The sequence below is a fragment of the Podarcis cretensis genome (assembly GCF_951804945.1).
Source record: "Podarcis cretensis genome assembly, chromosome: 1".
In the NCBI taxonomy this organism is placed as follows: Eukaryota; Metazoa; Chordata; class Lepidosauria; order Squamata; family Lacertidae; genus Podarcis; species Podarcis cretensis.
This window is the reverse complement of record NC_137170.1, coordinates 74,068,553-74,087,948: the sequence shown is the minus strand read 5'-3', so window position 1 is coordinate 74,087,948 and position 19,396 is coordinate 74,068,553. Positions and strand designations below refer to the sequence as shown.

The window sequence follows — 19,396 nt, the reverse complement described above, 5'->3', positions numbered from 1 at the left end:
TTTTTATTTTTGTCATGTGATTTTATTTATAATCTTAAAAGAGGGATGTATGCCACATAAAATTTAATGACAGAATGCTTTTTTGGTCTGTATATACTTGTGAGGCAGCAAACAAAATACAGAAGATAACTTTCCAACAATTGTATTAGGTGAGCCTCAAGCAAGGATCACAACCTGTATTTAAGCAGCTGTCTAATGTACTGTTTCAAGTAAAACTGTAGAGAAATAGCCTTCCTCCGGGAACTTCTTTTGATTCTCACGTAGAGCCTCCTGTATGGGTAATATGAATTAGGTCATGGGTATCAGTCCAATAATCCAGTTCCATCGCACCTTGTATATAATCCAACTAGGAAGGCACTATGCATGGTTGCAGTTGCCTGTGCTGGCTCTTCTACTGGCCATCGTGGGCTGTGGAAAAAGAAGTCTAGGGCTACAGAAAGACAATTCAGCCTATAGATCAGAACTACATTGCCATATTCATTTCAGGACCATAAAAAGGAAAGAGTGGCTGACACCGAGCAGGAGTAGGAGATGACAAGAAGCAAGGCGGCAAAATTCAGTTAAGATAATGGAACTTGAAAAAGGGAAGCACAGGACTGGTTCACAGGCCACTCTGACCATGGGCTGGTTCCATGGAAAGGCTGCCCACCTGGCCTCTTTGACTCCAAGAAGCCACCTGTGTGTATTTGCTATCTGTTTTGAGATGTGCTCATATTATGACATTTGTGGTTCTATTAAAGGAGAATTTGGTGCATGGCAGTAGTCACACACTACCGGTTCATTAAGGGCAGGGAGAAAACCTGCACAGGTTTTTTCAAGTATCCACTACATGCTTAACAGTCTTAAGCAAACTGTGTGCCAAATTCTCCTTCCCTAACTTTTGTATAGGGAAGGCCTGTCTTTCATTTTATCTCTGCAAATATAAATAATTCTGTTATAGCAAAACAGCCAATTTCCTGGAAACAGAAATCATTACAGTTGTTCAATATTTTAATAGCCACCTCCTATTTCTGCCCCATCAGCACAACCATCAGAAAAAATACTGTCCTAAACGAATGTAGTTTTCAGACCTCATTTTTAAATACTTTGTATCCAGTCTTAATGCCACTGTCATTCCATTTGCTTCAGTAGTCTTTGAATCAAAATTCAAGTAGGAATAACACAGGAATAAAGAATGCCTTTAGGAGTCAGGTTCAAAGGATAAACTGGGTTTCAGCTGTAATGAACTGGATGCTTGTTTTTGAGCTAAAATGGTAAAGAACTCTTAAAGCCATGTTGCTCTTAGCCAAGTTCACAGAAAAACAAAGGGTTATGTGGAGAAACTTGAATTATTATTGAAGATGCCGGCTTCAGGCTTCCATGAAAATATCCACATGTAAACTGCATGCCTTTTAACGTTCAGGTAATCATACCCAGTGTTAATTAATTTTAGCTTAAACTCAGAATGCAGCTTCTGAGAACTGCTGTTTGTAACATACTGATGATTTTCAAAGGAGTTGTTTACAGCAGGAGCCAAGCTGTTTTGTCCAGGAAAAGACAATGAGAGGTCTTTGCTCATTCTGCAAATATACTTTATCATCAAAAGAGCTCGCTTTCATAGCTCATAAAGGGATAAATGCAACTGGTATATTATGAAAGGAAGTAGGACAAAAGTATCTTCTTCATAGCTGACTTGCAGGGGATGTAGCCAGCTGACACACTGCATTCGGTTTGCAACAATAAGGATGGCTAAATCAATACACTTCAAATTCACTATTTCTGTTGAAGGCTTCTTATATACTGGCATTCCTAGGCATATTCACTATTGCCTATTACTCCCTGCTGCAATTAGACTTCCTTTTTTATGTGCAGAATTTATTGAAATCAGATCACAGGTTGTTTCTATTCATTTGGTCTCAAAGACCAAAGAGATTGGGGCGGGGGAACCCACCCTCATTCACTACACCATCCTAAATTCCTGCTTTCCATTGTTGGCACTTTTAGGAAAATATTGTCATAGACTTGTGTCTTGATCAAGCAAACTTCCACTTTACACCCACCGACAATCAAGACTGTCGGCATCATGAACATTTACAAAAAAAAGATTTGTGCCTCTTAGCTTTTCCCTCATCAGTGAGTCTTCTGGCAGATTATAAAACATATTTAATTTAACCATGAAGTAGGTGGAGATTTTCCAAGGCACAAATGATGGACAGCCAGCCAAATTACATTGAAGTCAAACAATAATGTTTTCCTGAGGATAAAATCTGGATGATATCCTTAAATCTAGTTACAAAATTAGAATATTTTAATATACCCTTCTCACCTGAAAGATCGGCAGCTTTATAAACCTGCCTTGTATCATTTGTGCCTTTGAAAGTCTTCATGAATCCAATGATTTGAAATGGGGATTTTAAGCTCAATTCCCAATTTGTTTTTACTTCTCTGACCACATTCCCTCCCACTTCTCTTCCAAAACTATCGTACAAATTTGAGGCACGTGTGGTTAAGGGTGAGACTGAACGTGATCTGATCCTGCAGCTGTTTCTTGTACTGGTATGCTTCCTGGTGGTAAAGGCTGACTGCCTCCCGCAGGATGATTTTGAACATTTCCAACTGGTTGTGATGCAGCTGCAACATAAAATACGAAAAACAAAGGTTAGTTCTGTTGAACAATTACCTGGTAATCCAGATCTCAGAAAGTGTGGTTTTACATATTATAGTAGACTCAAATTTTACATGGGGGTTACATTACAGGGGGTTATGCATAAAGCTGAAATCACATATAGTAAAAACGTCCCCAAAGGTTATTAGAGCAGAACTCCACATATGGTACTAGATATTTTTTTCCTTGCATAAAATCACCTTTCAGAGAACAAAGAAGGTCTGCAGTATTTGCTTGTTCATTTATGTGCAGTAGAAGAAGAAGAAGAATTTGGATTTGATATCCCGCCTTTCACTCCCCTTCAGGAGTCTCAAAGCAGCTAACAATCTCCTTTTCCCTTCCTCCCCCACAACAAACACTCTGTGAGGTGAGTGGGGCTGAGAGACTTCAAAGAAGTGTGACTGGCCCAAGGTCACCCAGCAGCTGCATGTGGAGGAGCGGAGACGCGAACCTGGTTCCCCAGATTACGAGACTACCGCTCTTAACCACTACACCACACTGGCACCACAGTAAGATTTTATAGCTCCATTTTCAATGGTATTTTCAATTTCAATGGTATTTTCCATTTTCAATGGCTCTCTTTTATGAAAATGCATCTTTCCCCCCCCCCCCTCTCACATACAAAGACACACTTGCCCAAATTATATCTCTCTCTTTCATGTACAGCTGCTAAGAGATATATTTGGAGTTTGTATGAAAGGTGCCCCTATTTCATAGTAAAACATGATAGATTCTTTCATTTGAATTATCTGGCAAGGAAAGTATTTGGGTAGGGGTTCAGTTTCAGGCATCCAAGTGTTCAAACACGTTACATTCCAATCTAATGGGTTGGAAGGCTCCTTCTCTTATTTGCAGTAGAATATTAAGTGCCAAGCTATAAATTTGGTTCTGAATCGCACTGAGGGCATAAATAGTTTTTCTCACAAGCAATGAACACCATCATCAATAATATGTGTGTGAGAGAGAAAGAGAATAATTAATTTACATACGTGGCTGGAATTTCAGTTCTCCACCTGGTCCCGAAGGAGGATGTCCTTGCTGTAACTTCTTCTGTTCCATTTGTTGGACAGCCTGTTGGGCAGTTACAAACGTACATGGAATGAAATGGAAAATAGGTAATCCAAGGTGTATCGGGGTGTTAATTTCATGCTATATATATATATATATATCTTTGAATATGAACATCCATATAGTTCTTGTGTATCACAGTAAAGTCTGCAACAAAATGCCTTCTTAAATAAACTCAGCTTTGCATGGATTCTTCTTTTCTCTGGAACAAGTCCTCCCAAATCCAATAATCTAGTTCAGTACTGTGCAACATGCAGTAACTTTACAGTTCTTTAACACAGAATACCACCAGCACTTTATGCTGCTGCTAAAAAAAAATTGCACTGGCTGCCAATTAGCAACCAAGCTATTTTTAAGGTGCTGCTATTGGTACAGGTACTGGTGTATAAAGCCCTATGCAGCTTAGGACCACAATACCTAAAAGATCACTCCAACCTTTTGATAGCCATGTTCAAATATATAAAAGGATGTCACATAGAGGAGGGAGAAAGGTTGTTTTCTGCTGCTCCAGAGAAGCGGACACAGAGCAATGGTTCCAAACTACAAGAAAGAAGATTCCACCTAAACATTAGGAAGAACTTCCTGACAGTAAGAGCTGTTCGACAGTGGATTTTGCTGCCAAGGAGTGTGGTGGAGTCTCCTTCTTTGGAGGTCTTTAAGCAGAGGCTTGACAGCCATATGTCAGGAGTGCTCTGATGGTGTTTCCTTTTTGGCAGGGGGTTGGACTCGATGGCCCTTGTGGTCTCTTCCAACTCTATGATTCTATGATTCTAGGTCTGGTATGTCTGAGCAGCAGACCCAGCTAACATGCATTCCAAAGACAGTATACTTTCAGAACAAGAAATGATAATTTGTTCTGTTCTTACTCAACAATAAATACAATGAATTCCGTATCTATAACCAAAGGAAATTTGCAGCTATTCAGATGGTACCTGCTGGAGTTCTTGTCTCTGAGCTTGAAGGTGGTCGTGTTGCCTCTGTAGTTCTTCTTTCCTTTTCTGAAGTTCTAGTGCTTGCTTGTTCAGTTCATCTTCTTGCTGGGAAATGTGACTTTCAAATTCCTTCAGATCGTCTTCAGTGAAGACCTGTTGTTGGTCCAGGGTCTTAAAAACAACAAAAATGAAACACAAACCCCTCAAAGAAAGTTCAATGTTGAAAAAATTAAGAAGCAATGCACAAAGTATTCTATAGACCCACCTTTTGAAATATGTGTGCAAGATACAATATTTTTTATGATGATCCGAAGTTTTGATAAAGAGAAGCATTTTACACTAGCTAAATTCTTACCAGAAAGGGGGGGGGGTAGAATAGCAAGGTTCCTCAAGCACCCCTCCTTTTTCTAACAAGTTCCTGATCTTTGTCCATGCACAATTCACACACCTTGACAGGAACTTGACTTTGAAAAGACTAAGGGTCTGCCCATTGGAGTGATAAGGAAAATCATCAGCCTGCAGCATTACCTAGCTTTTCCCCACAAGAGGGTCCACACAGGACCTCCTGCCAGCAGAAACACTCTCCCCAGGAATCTTCTGTATAGGAAGATCTGTGCTTCTTAAAGACGGTTGACAACATCAGACTTTCAAGAAGTGATCATTTGCTGAACAGTGCACACACAATACAGGAGGAGTATGCTCACACCTTTTGGTGCTGTATGTTTTCCTCTGCTCCTCCACACACCCACCTTCCTACATACATAAGCCGTGGTCCAGAAAGTGCCACCCCCACTTTGTTTTAATGTATTTATGTGAGGAATTTTGGGGGGGGTTGGTTGGTTTTGTGTTGCTTTGTGTTGCCTTCAGCAAGATAAAGCGACTAATAAGTTTAATAAATAATAAGAATGGAAATCTGCTTATGCATATGGATTGTATTTGTGGTAACAGTGCAATTATCTGCTCTATGCTGCTGGGCTTGAATTTCCCCACACTCTTTCTCACTTAATGTGAAGTGCAACAGAATCTTGTTTGTCAAAGAGAACTCCTTCTGTGCTTATAGAGATATTACTGTAAGGAAGACAGCTTCCAAGCATACAGGACAGCATTACAGCACTTAACAGTTCTCAGTTTCTTTCAGGATCTGGGAAGAAATGGCATAAACCTGACTTTATAAAAAAGATAACACAATTCTCTCTCTGTATTTCCAATATAAATCGCTGACTGCTCTGTTCAAAGAATACTGCAGTCAAAATGCCTGTGCTTATTCTATTTCAAATGCATGCACAAACATTAAGATTGTCCCATAAAGTAGTGTATGCACAGTGTCCTTGGACTCACTGTTCAGATTTTATTTTGATAAAGTTGCTAATAATTAAGCACAGATAAATACAACAAAGAAACGGGGAAGAGAATCAAAGGCTTGAGACAAACCGACTACTTGTGGTTTGGGTCAGGATGGTGGTTGCAGCATGTTCTACTTTAAAAATGGCAGGATTACCTCCCAGCTTTCTGGCTCCAAAAACTCTTTTTTCTCTGTAGCTCTCAGGAATTCTTCCAAAGTCACTAACCGGTCCTTGTTGATGTCAACCTTTTATAAGAGGTACAAGTGGATAAGTACACTTTAGGTACTTGAATTTGTATTCAGCTTTTCAAAAGATTTTCAAAAGATACAGTATTTTAATGTTACAGCACAGGCACCACATTATTCTGAGGGGGAAATGATGACTGAAAACAAAGTCTTCAGTGTGGCCAAATGAATTCCCCTCCTACACACTCACTCACAGCATAATCCAATGCATGTTTACGGTACTCAGAAGTAAGTCCTAATGTGTTCAAAGGGCTTCTCCTATGTAAGGTCCACACAGTTAATTCTTGAGAGTTCTTCAAAAGCTTGGATTCCTCACTGAAAATACTATACAATGTTACCAAGCAACTATGTGTATTTCCTCCAGTCCTAATTTTTTAATGTCTAAGGGTCAGAATGCATTAGTGCCCACCACAAGGGACACTGCCATCCTAGTGATAACATTTTAGAATTGCTTGTCACTGTGACTGTCACCATCCTTATGTGAGAATTTCATATTCCCACTAGCAGCTGCCTGGAACAGACCAGGGATATAGAGACATTAGGGTGTGAAGTGTGTGTGTGTGTGTGTGTGTGTGTGTGTGTGTGAGAGAGAGAGAGAGAGAGAGAGAGAGAGAGAGAGAGGGAGAGGGAGAGAGGGAGAGAGGGAGAGAGGGAGAGAGAGGGAGAGAGAGAGAGAGAGAGAGAGAGAGAGAGAGAGATGAATGTGGTAACAAAAGGGTTTTGCCTACTACAATTATTTATAAAAGAGTGATGTTTTGGCCTCACCTCATTCATGACATGTTCTCTCATTCGTAGCCTCTCTTCTTCCATTTCTACCATGTCATCTTCTTCATTTTTGGGATCATAGACTTTCTCTAGCTAAAACAGAAGCAAATACATCACTGAACTTAAGGAATATGCTTGAAACAGATTATCCATCCCTGTTATTGTTTAACTATATAAATACGTCAAACAGAGTTGGCTTCTGTTTTCAAATCAAGAAATTACTGCTTTTTATGCCAATATACAATACATATTGGTACAAAATCAGTTTGAATTGAATTGAAGTCTTTTGGCTTATTCTCTTCAGAATGGACCAGTATATCAACTTTCCAAATTTTGAACTTACCAAGACATTTGGGCATTGGTCCACTCTGTATGTACAGATATGTAAAAGCCCCTTGCATTTCTATGCCTAGACACTGGAAATATGCATGCCAGGTAGCTAGTCCCAGCCTGAATATGAAATCAATAGCTAATTTCGTAAATGGCATCAGTACCTGGTATGAAGTTTTTATGTTTTGCCCTTGCATCTATAGGTTTTAGCAATGGACTTTCAAAGTGTTGAAAGTAACTATCTCGTATTGCTCCCTGCTCCAGAATATATTGTTTTTCCTTGAATAATTGACCTGGGGGTTTTTTTATTTAAAAAAATAGCCTTTAACACATCTTTGGTGAATACATAAATATTACCAGTGTTGCCATTTTTATATAGAAAGAAGTCCTTAAATATCAACTAATTGTAAGGAAGAGTTTCCATGTAATGTGCATCACTTACCTCTTTAGTAAACAGGGCTTCTAACTCCTGCTCATCCAGAAAATGATCATTATTGACATCTATAAAAAGTATAATGCATATAAATATAGAGCACCAAAGCATTAGCACACTCATGCACACCAGGTCTAATTCACTTGTAGCAGGCTACAATCCCAACTTGATTAACATCTATATCTAACAAAATATTTTAGCACAGCACGCTTATTTTTCTATTTAGCTACTGACCAGACTGTTGCTGTTGACTATTTGGTTTTGTGTTCTATTAGCAAAGAAAATCTAGAAGTGCTCTTCAGGCTTCCATTCTCTTATAATGAAATCGGAAACCAAAACATAGCTCAAAATAAAATCTTAATACATAAATAGCCTTGAATATATTCAAAATTCATACATTGCCTCTCTTTACCCTTCTCCCCTTGATAAGATCCCGCTTAGCCACACCGATACTGAATCATGTTTATCTGCATTAAATCATGGCAGCTTGACTTTTAATAATTAACTTTTGAAGCAAGGGCCTGTTAGACAAGGGTGTGAACATCCATGACCTTTGTAAGATTTCAGTGTCTAACTGCTGTTTAGAAATTGTTGGTGCTATTTAACTTAGAAAGGAATTAACTATCTGTCTCAGATACTATTCTTTATATGTATCTGCTTCAGATCTGTCCAGCCCTGCACATTTGTCACAACACCATAATGTTGATAAAGTCACTTTGCCACACATAGCCATTGTGCCAATTGGCCTTTGACAATATCTCCTGGAAGTTTATGAAGAAAAATTTGGAAGGAATGGGAGTGGGGCGGGGGTTTTACAATGGGATAGAGGCAATTTATTCAGAGCAAAAGGCAAAACTGATAGTTAACAATGTGGTGACAGAAGAGTTTAGAATTGAAAAAGGAACACGACAAGGTTGCCCTATATCCCCTTTGTTATTTATATCGGTCCTAGAAGTGCTCTTGAATATGATCAGAGGAGACCGGTTGGTGGAAGGTATCCAGGTCGGAGCGAAACAATATAAACTGAAAGCATTTGCAGATGACCTAGTTTTGACCCTACAGGAGCCAGAGCCTAGTACTAAAAGGGTATTGCAACTGATTTATGAGTTTGGTCGAGTGGCGGGATTTAAACTTAATAAGCAAAAAACTAAGGTTTTGGAAAAAAATTTGACTTCTTCAGAATCAGAAAGGTTTCAGAAAGAGACAAAATTAAATTTGGTTAAAAAAGTGAGATACCTAGGGGTAAATATAACAGCGAAGAACAGGAACTTATTTAAAGACAATTATGAAAAAAGTTGGTCTGAAATTAAAAGGGATCTAGATGCTTGGTCAAGACTGAAACTTTCTTTGACAGGACGTATTGCTGCAATTAAGATGAATGTATTGCCAAAAATGTTATTTTTGTTTCAAACTTTGCAGATTGTGGACAAAATGGAGTGTTTTGGGAGGTGGCAGAGAGATATTTCAAGATTTGTCTGGCAGGGCAAAAAGCCCAGAATTAAGTTTAAGATATTAACTGATGCTAAAGAAAGAGGGGGATTTGCCCTGCCAGACCTAAAGTTGTATTATGAATCAGCAGCTTTCTGCTGGTTGAAAGACTGGCTACTTCTTGAGAACACTGATGTTTTATATTTGGAAGGATTCAACAATGCGTTTGGGTGGCATGCATATCTGTGGTATGACAAGGCTAAAATACATAAGAATTTCAAGAACCATGTTGTCAGAAAAGCAGTTTTTAATGTCTGGTTGAAATATAAAGACTTATTGGAAAACAAGACCCCAAGGTGGTTATCACCAATGGAGGCTAAGGCCGTGAAAAAACTCAATATGGAGGCCAAATGGCCGAAATATTGGGAAATAATAGAAAAAGATGGAGATAACTGGAGGTTGCAGAGTATGGATAAAATAAAAGATAAAGTGCGAGATTGGCTACATTATGCTCAGATTAAAGAAGTTTTTAAGTTGGATAAAAAGGTAGGATTCCAGGTGGAAAAATCAAAGTTAGAAACTGAACTGTTAGAACCCAGCTCTAAGATGCTTTTAAGAATGTATAATTTGCTGTTAAAATGGAATACACAGGATGAAATGGTCAAATCAGCCATGATAAAATGGGCACAGGACATAGGGTACAACATCATGTTTGCTGACTGGGAAAAGTTATGGACCACAGGTTTGAGATTTACGGCATGTAATGCCCTGAAAGAAAATATTATGAAAATGATATACAGGTGGTACATGACCCCAGTCAAGCTTGCAAAGATATACCATGTGTCCGATAATAAATGTTGGAAGTGTAAAGATGCCGAAGGAACATTCTTTCACCTCTGGTGGACTTGCCCTAGAGTGAAGGTTTTCTGGGAAATGATTTATAATGAACTGAAAAAGGTATTTAAGTATACCTTCCTTAAGAAACCAGAGGCCTTTCTCTTGGGCATTGTTGGTTAGAGTGTGCAAAAGAAGGATCGAACCTTTTTTATGTACGCTATAACAGCAGCAAGGATACTCATCGCTAAAAGCTGGAAAACTCAAGAACTACCCACACTGGAAGAATGGCAGATGCAACTGATAGACTATATGGAACTGGCGGAGATGACAGGCAGAATCCGAGACCTGGGAGAAGAACTGGTGGAGGAAGACTGGAAGAAATTCAGGGACTATCTACAAAAATATTGTAAATTGTATGATTGTTAAGAAAGATGTAAGATTAGCAAAAACATGGCTTCAACAAACTAGTTATAAAGAATATAAATTTAAATTCAATTGGAAGATGAAAAGATAAATTTGGGATAAGTAATATTTTATGATTAAGCTTCAATAAGAGTATGTTAAACCCCAAAATTAAATTAAATATTGGAAAATTATATTATATGAATTAAATTAAGTTAATAATTTGCTGGTAAAATTTATGTTTAGAAAGCAGGAACAAGAGATGTGAGGAAGTCCAAAGTTGAGAATGAAATGTGGATAATGGAAAATATTATGTTATTATCTATGTTTTTTATTGGTTATATAAAATTTAATAAATATTATTATAAAAAAAGCAACTCTAGGGTGTAATAGCAGGGATAAACAGAGAACAGAAATGAGCAGGGGTTAATTCTCAGTCCCATTTCCTGATATTTTACAGGTTCTTTAGTCCCAGTGGCTGGAGGGCAGCTGGGACAACCTTGCCCAGACTTACTTGCTAACAATAACAGCAAAAGAGGGTTTTACTTTGCAGAGCATAGCCTTATAAGCTCTGGCCCGTTTGCCCAGATCTGAGTATCGATTCTTTAACAGTTTGGGAAATTCTGCTTATTGCAACTTTAAAGAACCTTCAAAAGACTGAGTAATCTGTCCAGAAGGTCATGTATAATTACTAGACTAGTTTTCAAGTCCTCGAAAGGGTGATTGCCATGAGTTTTAAAAATACAAGGCAAGCTGAAAATGAATCTAAGTTGTAGTCCTTCTTCAAAACATTATTATTTTCTTCCTCAGTATGGACTCCAGACTGTTGAGGTAAATAGTGCCAAAATGAAAATAAGCGCAACAAGCCCACCAGTTATAGAAATTGTTGTGTTACAAGGACCTATACACATGTAAATAAACTCCAGTACAAAAGGGACACTCCAGTGTGAAAATGCTGAATTAGAACTCAACTGTCTGATAAATTGTATCACCTCAGCCCTGATCTGCATAATGGGATTTTATCCTACTACCGATGTTAATTTACTTAAGATTCTTTGTTGTCACATGATGAAGGTATTGCTCCAGAGAAGGCAATCCCAAGAGTATCACTCAAGTTGCTTAATTTTTTACCGGAAAAAAATATGCTCCTTACCATGCAACTTGAAAAAAGTCTTTGGATCGAAATCATTGGGGTCCAGTCCATCTGCCTCCTCCCACACCTCTTTCAACTGGTCTTTACTTCCCTGTAAGTTGATCAGAAAAAGCAATAATGCAAATGATTAGATAGACATTTCTTGCAACCACATTGTGCCAAATAAATCCATATTTATCTAAGAAAAGCTTCTAAGAAAAGCTTCAAAATCTAGTTATTCCCCCCCCCACACACACACACATACACTGAAAAGCACACATATATCATCCATTAATGTCAACATCTTCAGTAGGAATTCCTAAATTGTCAGCAGAGGTGATAACAAAAATGAAACAATATGTTACACATGGTCAAGAACCATTTGGATCATTCTACAATGCCACTCTTATTAACAGATGGGCATAACATAAGGGGAGGTAGAACTTGGTCAGGTTCTATTCCCCATAGAAGAAGTTGTCATGAAAGCTGCAGCTCAAACATGTATTAGAAAAGTTTTCAAAGGAAGCACAGATCTCAGTCCCTTCTCATAAATGTTGATCAAATAAGAAATGGCTGGAAAGGAAGCATATAAAATGATATTTCAGTTCAGTAAAGTCCTGCCAGTTCAATAACCAAACCAAATTTAAGTGCATCTATTAAGCATATCCCACTACTTTTATTTATTCTCCTTTTAATGCATAACGCCTGAATACACCTTCACTATATGGTAGACACAAACCATGTGCTTACAGGATGGTTAACTTTGGGGTGATTACTGTGCTTTTTCTTCAGTTCTTCATACTTAGCTTCCTCTTGTCGTCTCTTTTCTTCATCCAGTGTTTTTAAATATTCTCTTCTTTCATGTTCTTTCATCATCTCATATTTCTTAAACTCCTCATGACGAGTCTTGTCATAGTTTTCTAAGTCACTTGTGGCCTATAAATTAAAAATCTATTAAGAATACTGTGTTTTTTGACCACTGCAATATGAAGCACAAAATACTCCTTTTATCCAAGCTTTGTGTGTGTCCCAGCAGTGGGTCTGAGGTCATGCTGAACAGCTGATATACCGTATTTTTTGCTTTATAAGATTCACTTTTTCCCTCCTAAAAAGTAAGGGGAAATGTGTGTGCATCTTATGGAGCGAATGCAGGCTGCGCAGCTATCCCAGAAGCCAGAACAGCAAGAGGGATTGCTGCTTTCACTGCGCAGTGATCCCTCTTGCTGTTCTGGCTTCTAAGATTCAGAATATTTTTTTTCTTGTTTTCCTGCTCCAAAAACTAGGTGCGTCTTGTGGTCTGGTGCGTCTTATAGAGCGAAAAATACGGCACTTCACACTCTTTCCTTCCAATTTACTTATGAAAGGAAAGCGTATATGAAGTGGTTTAGTATCTGTCACTAACAACTGAAAAACCACATCAACTCAAACAATTAGATATTCAACACAGAAAATCTAGGGAGTTAAGCAAAGGTAAAATTATAAGAGAAGCAGAGTCGCAAAGCTGATTCCACAATTTGGTGGGCCCCTTGTACAACAGTCAACTAGTGTGCCCCCAACCTGAAATGTAAAGATATAGCCAAAGAGAAATAAAACTTCAAAGTTATCACACCCTGACCACCAGTACCATCGACCAGGCACTGCCTTTAAATGAGGACAGGGAGCTAAGCTGCCCAACACGTTATTTTTTGAAATGAACTGCCACCACTACATCAATGAGGAAACTATTAGTTTTGTCTTTTTCCCTTGACATTTGAGTGTGCCCCTGCAAAGCTGGGAGTCTCTGGTGACTTCCTGCTCAGGGTTGGACAAGCTGATCCTGACTGGGTGAGTACTATAGCACACCATAGCCAGTGCAGCCGCGAGCGGAGGATCCTGCCACTGTCTGTACAGCGCCTGAGCGGCACTGGCAGCAAACCGCTACATACAACGCATGCACGGTGTTGCACGCATGCGCTGTATGTAGCGATGCCGCACATGCGCTGTACGTAGTGGCAGTGGCGTAGCGTGGGGGTGCAGGGGGGGCCGGCCGCACCAGGCGCAACATCTGGGGGTTAGGGGTAGGGGTAGGGGGCGCAAATCCACAGGTTAGGGGGCGCAAATTACTTGCCTTGCCCCGGGTGCTGACAACCCACGCTACGCCACTGCGTAGTGGTTTGCTGCCAGGGCCGCTCGAGCGCCATACGGACGGTGGTGGGATCCCTCCGTCGCCACTACAGCTGCAAGCGGAAGATCCCTTCGCCTCCGCTGCAGCTGCGAGCAGAGGATCCCGCCAACGTCCGTATGGCGCTCGGGCGCCGCCACCGGCAAACCACTACGTACAGCGCATGCGTGTTGCTGCACATAGCAGTGTACGTAGCGGAGCCGCACATGCGCCCTATGTAGCAATGGCACACATGCGTCATACATAGCAACGCCACACATGTGTCATTCGTAGCGGCGTAACGCATGTGCAGCCAGTGGTTTGCCCCACCCTGGGTGTCGGTTAGCCTTCGTTCGCCCCTGACCGGAGGTTAAAAACCTTTATTTGAATGAATTTTTGCACTGCTTGAAAAACAACACACACTCTCAGGTACTTAGAACTGTGAAATGTGTCACTTAATGAGAAGCATACCTTTACTGAATGCCTCTGCTGTATCAGAATTACCTTAAGTGTACAGTACAAAGCAATTCAATATACAATTGCCATCAGCCCCAGCCAGCATGGCCAAGTGTCAGGTGTGTTGGGAGTTGTAGTTCAGAACATCTGCTGGGGACCAAGTTGGAAGAAGGCTGGGCAAGGTGCAAGGTTTTTATATATATGCATTTAATTTCACCATACCAGCTCCAGACTGATAAAGCTGAGGAATCAAAAAGTTGAACCTCTCAAGGATTCCATCCTAGAATGCTCTCAGATCTTACTGTGGCTTATTGTCCATCTGGGCATAGCTGGGGCCTCCACCACAGCAGAACCATCCCCACCAGTGGCTCCTGTAACTGTCCATCATCTTAACCCACCCATCCTGCAAGTCATTAACATTGGAGGGATTGCTACTGGTCCATTATTTCTCCTCCCAACTAATCAATCAACAATCAATTTTCTCCTCCCAACCAATCAACAACAGGAGGAGGGAGCTGGTAAGCCCAAGGCTTGCTTAGGCTCATTCCTACTTGTTAATGTTGTACAACTAAACTATGGTTTAGCATAACCTGAAAATGCAGCTGACTATGCCAGTAGTGACATTCTGATTATGCTTCTGTCTATTTTTCTACAGTGGTTTTCACAGTCATTCTTCAAGAGCAAACTCAGTCCCATTTCCTCAATTCTCTAATTGCTTAAGGAAAGTGTGCTAACAATAAGTCACAAAGTCTCCCGGTGGAAATCTCACTCAGCTATGAACTCACTAGGGGGAGCTAAGAATTCACTATACTCAAGTCTCAGCCTTGCCACCTGCAACTTCATAATAATAATGTGGTACTAGTTATTTTTAAAGCGGTGTTGCTAGCAATTATCAAGATGACTTATTGGCCACACTTTGAACACTCTAAAGTACTATAACATTAATAAGTATTTACAGTGGTACCTCAGGTTACAAATGCTTCAGGTTACAAACACTTCAGGTTACAAACTCCGTTAACCCGGAAGTATTTCCTCGGGTTGAGAACTTTGCCCCAGGATGAGAATGGAAATGGCGCGCCAGCGGCAGCAGAAGACCCCATTAGCGAAAGTGCACCTCAGATTAATAATGGCTTCGGGTTAAGAAGGGATCTCCGGAATGAATTAAGTTCGTAACCCGAGGTACCACTGTATCTGTAAGGCTTTCCCTCCTCTGACAGTTGTCCTTCCCAATTATTTAGTAAAGCAAAAGGGCCTACTTGGTGTTTTTGTATCTGCAATACTGTTAACCTCCCCAAGCCTTCAGGAGAGGGTGGATTGCAAATCTAAACATACTTTTCAATTTCAAAAACAAAGAAAGCAGCTTTAATTGGCTGATTCATTAGCTCAGGGATGGGGACCTGGTGGTCTCTCCAACTGTTATTCATTGGAGCTGCAGTCCAATAACATCTGGAGCATCACAGGTTCTTCATCCCTGCTTTTGATCTATGGAGACCAATTTTGATCATTGTTAGGAAACACCTGCTTATAGTTTGAGACTATTTTGATTCCATCAGGTTTAATGTGGAAAAAAGAGAGAATGAAAAATGCCCTTTTCAAAGATGGTGTTGCAGCTTTTGTTTATTTATTTGTAAGTTTCATTTATTTTTTGCTACTTCAAAAGAACCTATCTTCAGGTTTTGGCAAAATGCAAATCAGTCTAAACCTAAAGCAGTTAACTACTGATTAATCAACGCAAAACTAGTTAAAACCTTTTGTACATATACAAATACACTTATATAAAATCGCTAAAGGAATCAGAGAAGAAAATTTGCCAGTATTAGCTGGCAAAGGTCAAAAGAGCGCTCAGTTTAAAGGCTCTGTAAAAACCTTCAAAGATTGCTTATGTTGGCTTGGGGATGCAAGTCGCATGAGGCACTATGAGAAAAATGAGCAGACTGTTTTCAAATGCACATAAATGTCTCCTGTGGCACAATATTACATTACGGAGCCAAATGGGATTCTCAGACTATGACTCTTGAGGTAACTATGAAAGTTATTCAAAATTGAGGCAGAGGGAGGGAGGAAAAGTGGATTCCACTAAAGAAAAATACAGCAGTAGCAGCAAGCAAGCATCTGGAAAATATTTGCTCAACACTTACAGCTTTGATTAGCATGTCTAAATCTTTAGCTTCAAAAGTGTGAGGGTTGTCGTGGTTCAGATGCTCAAATTGTTTGAGAAGGAACTGATGGTCTATGCCAGAATCTAAAAACAACCCGTACAAAGACAGAAATGATTTAACTACATATATCAATATATATTGGACAACAGGTTAAGTTTCCTGGCACTGCATGAGGGAAGAAACATATTTTAAAAACACATTTATATGCTGCAGCCCTCAAGAGCAACTCAAGGATGAGCTTTAGCCAAAGTAAAATGAATATTGACACTCAAAAGGACACAACTGTCAAACTGTTGAGAGATTACACTATAATTTTAATAGGCAGAAACTAAAATGCATACTATAGCAGACATACACTACAACTATTCTGCACTTAAACCAGTTCCAATATCCATCATTTCCTCTAATAGCAAATGTTAGTTACTGAGGTCTTAGTTTGACAGCTAAGCAGATTGTCACTCAACTAACTTACAAATAAGGTGGCAATTTCCACATACTCCAGGGACACAAAAGTATAGAATTTCTGAAGTAAAATTAAGAGGTATTTAACTTAAAATAAAAAGTAAAGGGGGGAAATCCAGGGGGGGAATCAGTGAGGACTGAGCATGCTCAGCAGTTTACAAAAGCCATGGAATGGGGAGTGTCATTTGGAAAAGAAAAAAGTGTTAGCCTCCTTGGCCGCCTAACAATGGCTAGTATTCTGAAGAAGTGAAGGCCAGTATAATGCAACTATGGGTCAGGTGCAGATATACTGTTCCCCAATAAACAGAGTTAGGAAATCCAGAAACAGGCTGTGATAATCTGTACTGCCTTCACTAGCAGCTTCCTTTCTCCCTTAACTATATTATGTTCTGGCCATTTCCTGCTAAATGGACTAGGCTTTTTTGTTAAACCGTCTACAAACACTAGTTAAGATGAGGCCCTGCTCTGCAGTGTAAGAGAGAGGAGAGGGGCAATTCACACAAACAAGCAAGGCTGTGGGGGAAGCATGTGGGTAAAAGACAGAGTAATATTATGTCTGCACCAGCCTTGAAGTCTTTAGATTCTAAATTAATTCAGTTTGAATTTGGCAAGGTTGGAGGGAGTACAGCATGGGTGTGAAATGATGGGGGGTGGGGAGGGAGATCCAATGGCTTTCTGAAATGTGACACAATTCTTACAAATAAAGACTTCTATCTTTCTTTGCATAGAACCCTCATGTTGATCATCGTATGCACATACGCATCATATGCACATTCGTATAAAGGTGGGATAATGTCCCAGGTAGTGGATTTCCAGTTGCCCAGCAAGACGTTCCCTTCCTTGTCTATCCCTGCTGTTCCCATGCAGATTTTGGGTTATGAAGGGGACAGGGGAAGCGGGGTGGTGGTGGAGAGGAATGGGAAGTCCCACCATGTGTGCAGAGGTCTATTCTACTCAAGAATGGACACAACTGGATGCCCCCCACTGTGTATACATCTACAGAGGTGTTTACATGTTTCCCCCTCTATATTGGCATGTTGGGTAGCTCAGTCAGTAGAGCAACAGACTCTTAATCTCAGGGTTGTGGGTTCAAGCCCCATGTTTGGCAAAAGATTCTTGTATTGAAGGAGTTGTACTAGATGACCCTCGTGGTCCCTTCCAGCTCTACAATTCTACAAAATGGCTCTCAGCAAGGAACGTTTTAAATATCACTAACTGCAGCAACTGCTAACCAGGAAAAATATTAATATTCCTCTCACTATCCAAATAATTTTGCTGTTTGAAAGTCTGCTTAAACAATGAACTTTTCTTTTTTAAAGAAGAAGCAATATTTCATTAAACAAGACCCAGCAAGGTAAGTCCAGCTGTGTGTGGAGTTTAAGAGCAGAAGCACTTCTTTTAAACCCCCCCCCACCATCCCAAACCTTCCTAATGCTTGCTGAGCAGAATTGTGATTTGCTCTGGTGTGCAACAATTCAGATTATCTTTCTGCCATGAACACAGTGAAAGCAGGTCAAGGGGGGGGGAATCTGTAATGGATAATCATGTGAACTGGCCCTAACTGCTTTAGAGAAGAATGAAAACTGTTTCATGAACTAGATAATCTATCTTCATAAAGCCTGGCCTTACACTCTATTCCCCTGAAGCACCATTTACTGCTGATTGAAATGTAAGCATTTCAAATGCTGTAGAGAACAGGCCAGTCATCTAATACAGTATATCCATATTTCACATTGCAAAACATTTTCTTCTCCCTATTTCTACATACTACACCTGAAAACAAGGACAGCGGCAACAGAAAAAAGATTTTGCACAAATTGTGTGTGTGTGTGTGTTTATTAAGTGTCACTGTTTTGATAAGTATTGCAGCTGCATTAATGATAACTATACATGGTACTTTGAAGAATATGTATTTTATCATACTGGACATAATATCAACTGGTTTTCTGAAATCTATCTTTTCTCTCCTTTAGACATTTTTTCAAGATATTGCCAATAAAAGGTGTGGTTTTTCTAATCAAGTTTTACTGTGACACATGCTGCGGCCAGTGGGCCGGATGCTGAGCTCTCCTCCCTTTGTGGGTCACTTTGACAGGTAGGCAGCGCCATCTACCAGTCAATCAAATGTTGTCAGGCGACTTAATTTCAAAAGAAAGAGTCCCGATTCTTCCCCTGCATCCAAAAGAAAGTGCAGGGTAGCAAGAAAAGGTGCCAATTCAAAAAGGGTTGACTCTTTGAGGCTAAGGAAGAATCAGAAGTGCACTTAAGAAGGCAATTCCGATTCTTCTTCCTTTTAGCCCCAGCTTGAAGTTTAAAGCTGCAGTAGGAACTTCCCTGTACCCTACATCCAGTACTATTTTTCTAGAAAAAGAGGTGCTGGAACTCACCATAAATGCCTCCCTCGTTCTCTTACTAGAACTGAGTTCCAGCCACTTCCGGCTGGAAAAAAGCCCTGCCTACATCATACATGAAATCAGGCCCAGCAAAGGATGGCATGGTTTGCCCAAAACATTCAATATCCTGGGCCCAGTTGAGCTTGATTAGGCCCATAAACCATAAAACAACATTCAGCTTAAAAGATAATTCTCACATTTCTGCTACGCATATTAGAAATACCTGC

The 19,396-nt window shown here is 39.9% G+C and overlaps 1 protein-coding gene across 1 annotated transcript in view; it reads right to left on the bottom strand.

Moving 5' to 3' along the window:
• The window catches only part of NUCB2 (nucleobindin 2), a 33,361-nt gene continuing 13,965 nt past the window's right edge, over window positions 1–19,396 (bottom strand). Inside the window, exons 5-13 of the mRNA XM_079966615.1 lie at window positions 16,294–16,397; window positions 12,310–12,495; window positions 11,581–11,671; window positions 7,770–7,828; window positions 6,998–7,090; window positions 6,143–6,232; window positions 4,645–4,815; window positions 3,634–3,715; window positions 1–2,610 (exon numbers count right to left, since the gene is read on the bottom strand). Of these exons, the coding sequence (XP_079822741.1) occupies window positions 2,486–2,610; window positions 3,634–3,715; window positions 4,645–4,815; window positions 6,143–6,232; window positions 6,998–7,090; window positions 7,770–7,828; window positions 11,581–11,671; window positions 12,310–12,495; window positions 16,294–16,397 (1,001 nt within the window). The 3' untranslated portion in view covers window positions 1–2,485. The remainder of the gene's footprint in view (window positions 2,611–3,633; window positions 3,716–4,644; window positions 4,816–6,142; window positions 6,233–6,997; window positions 7,091–7,769; window positions 7,829–11,580; window positions 11,672–12,309; window positions 12,496–16,293; window positions 16,398–19,396) is intronic.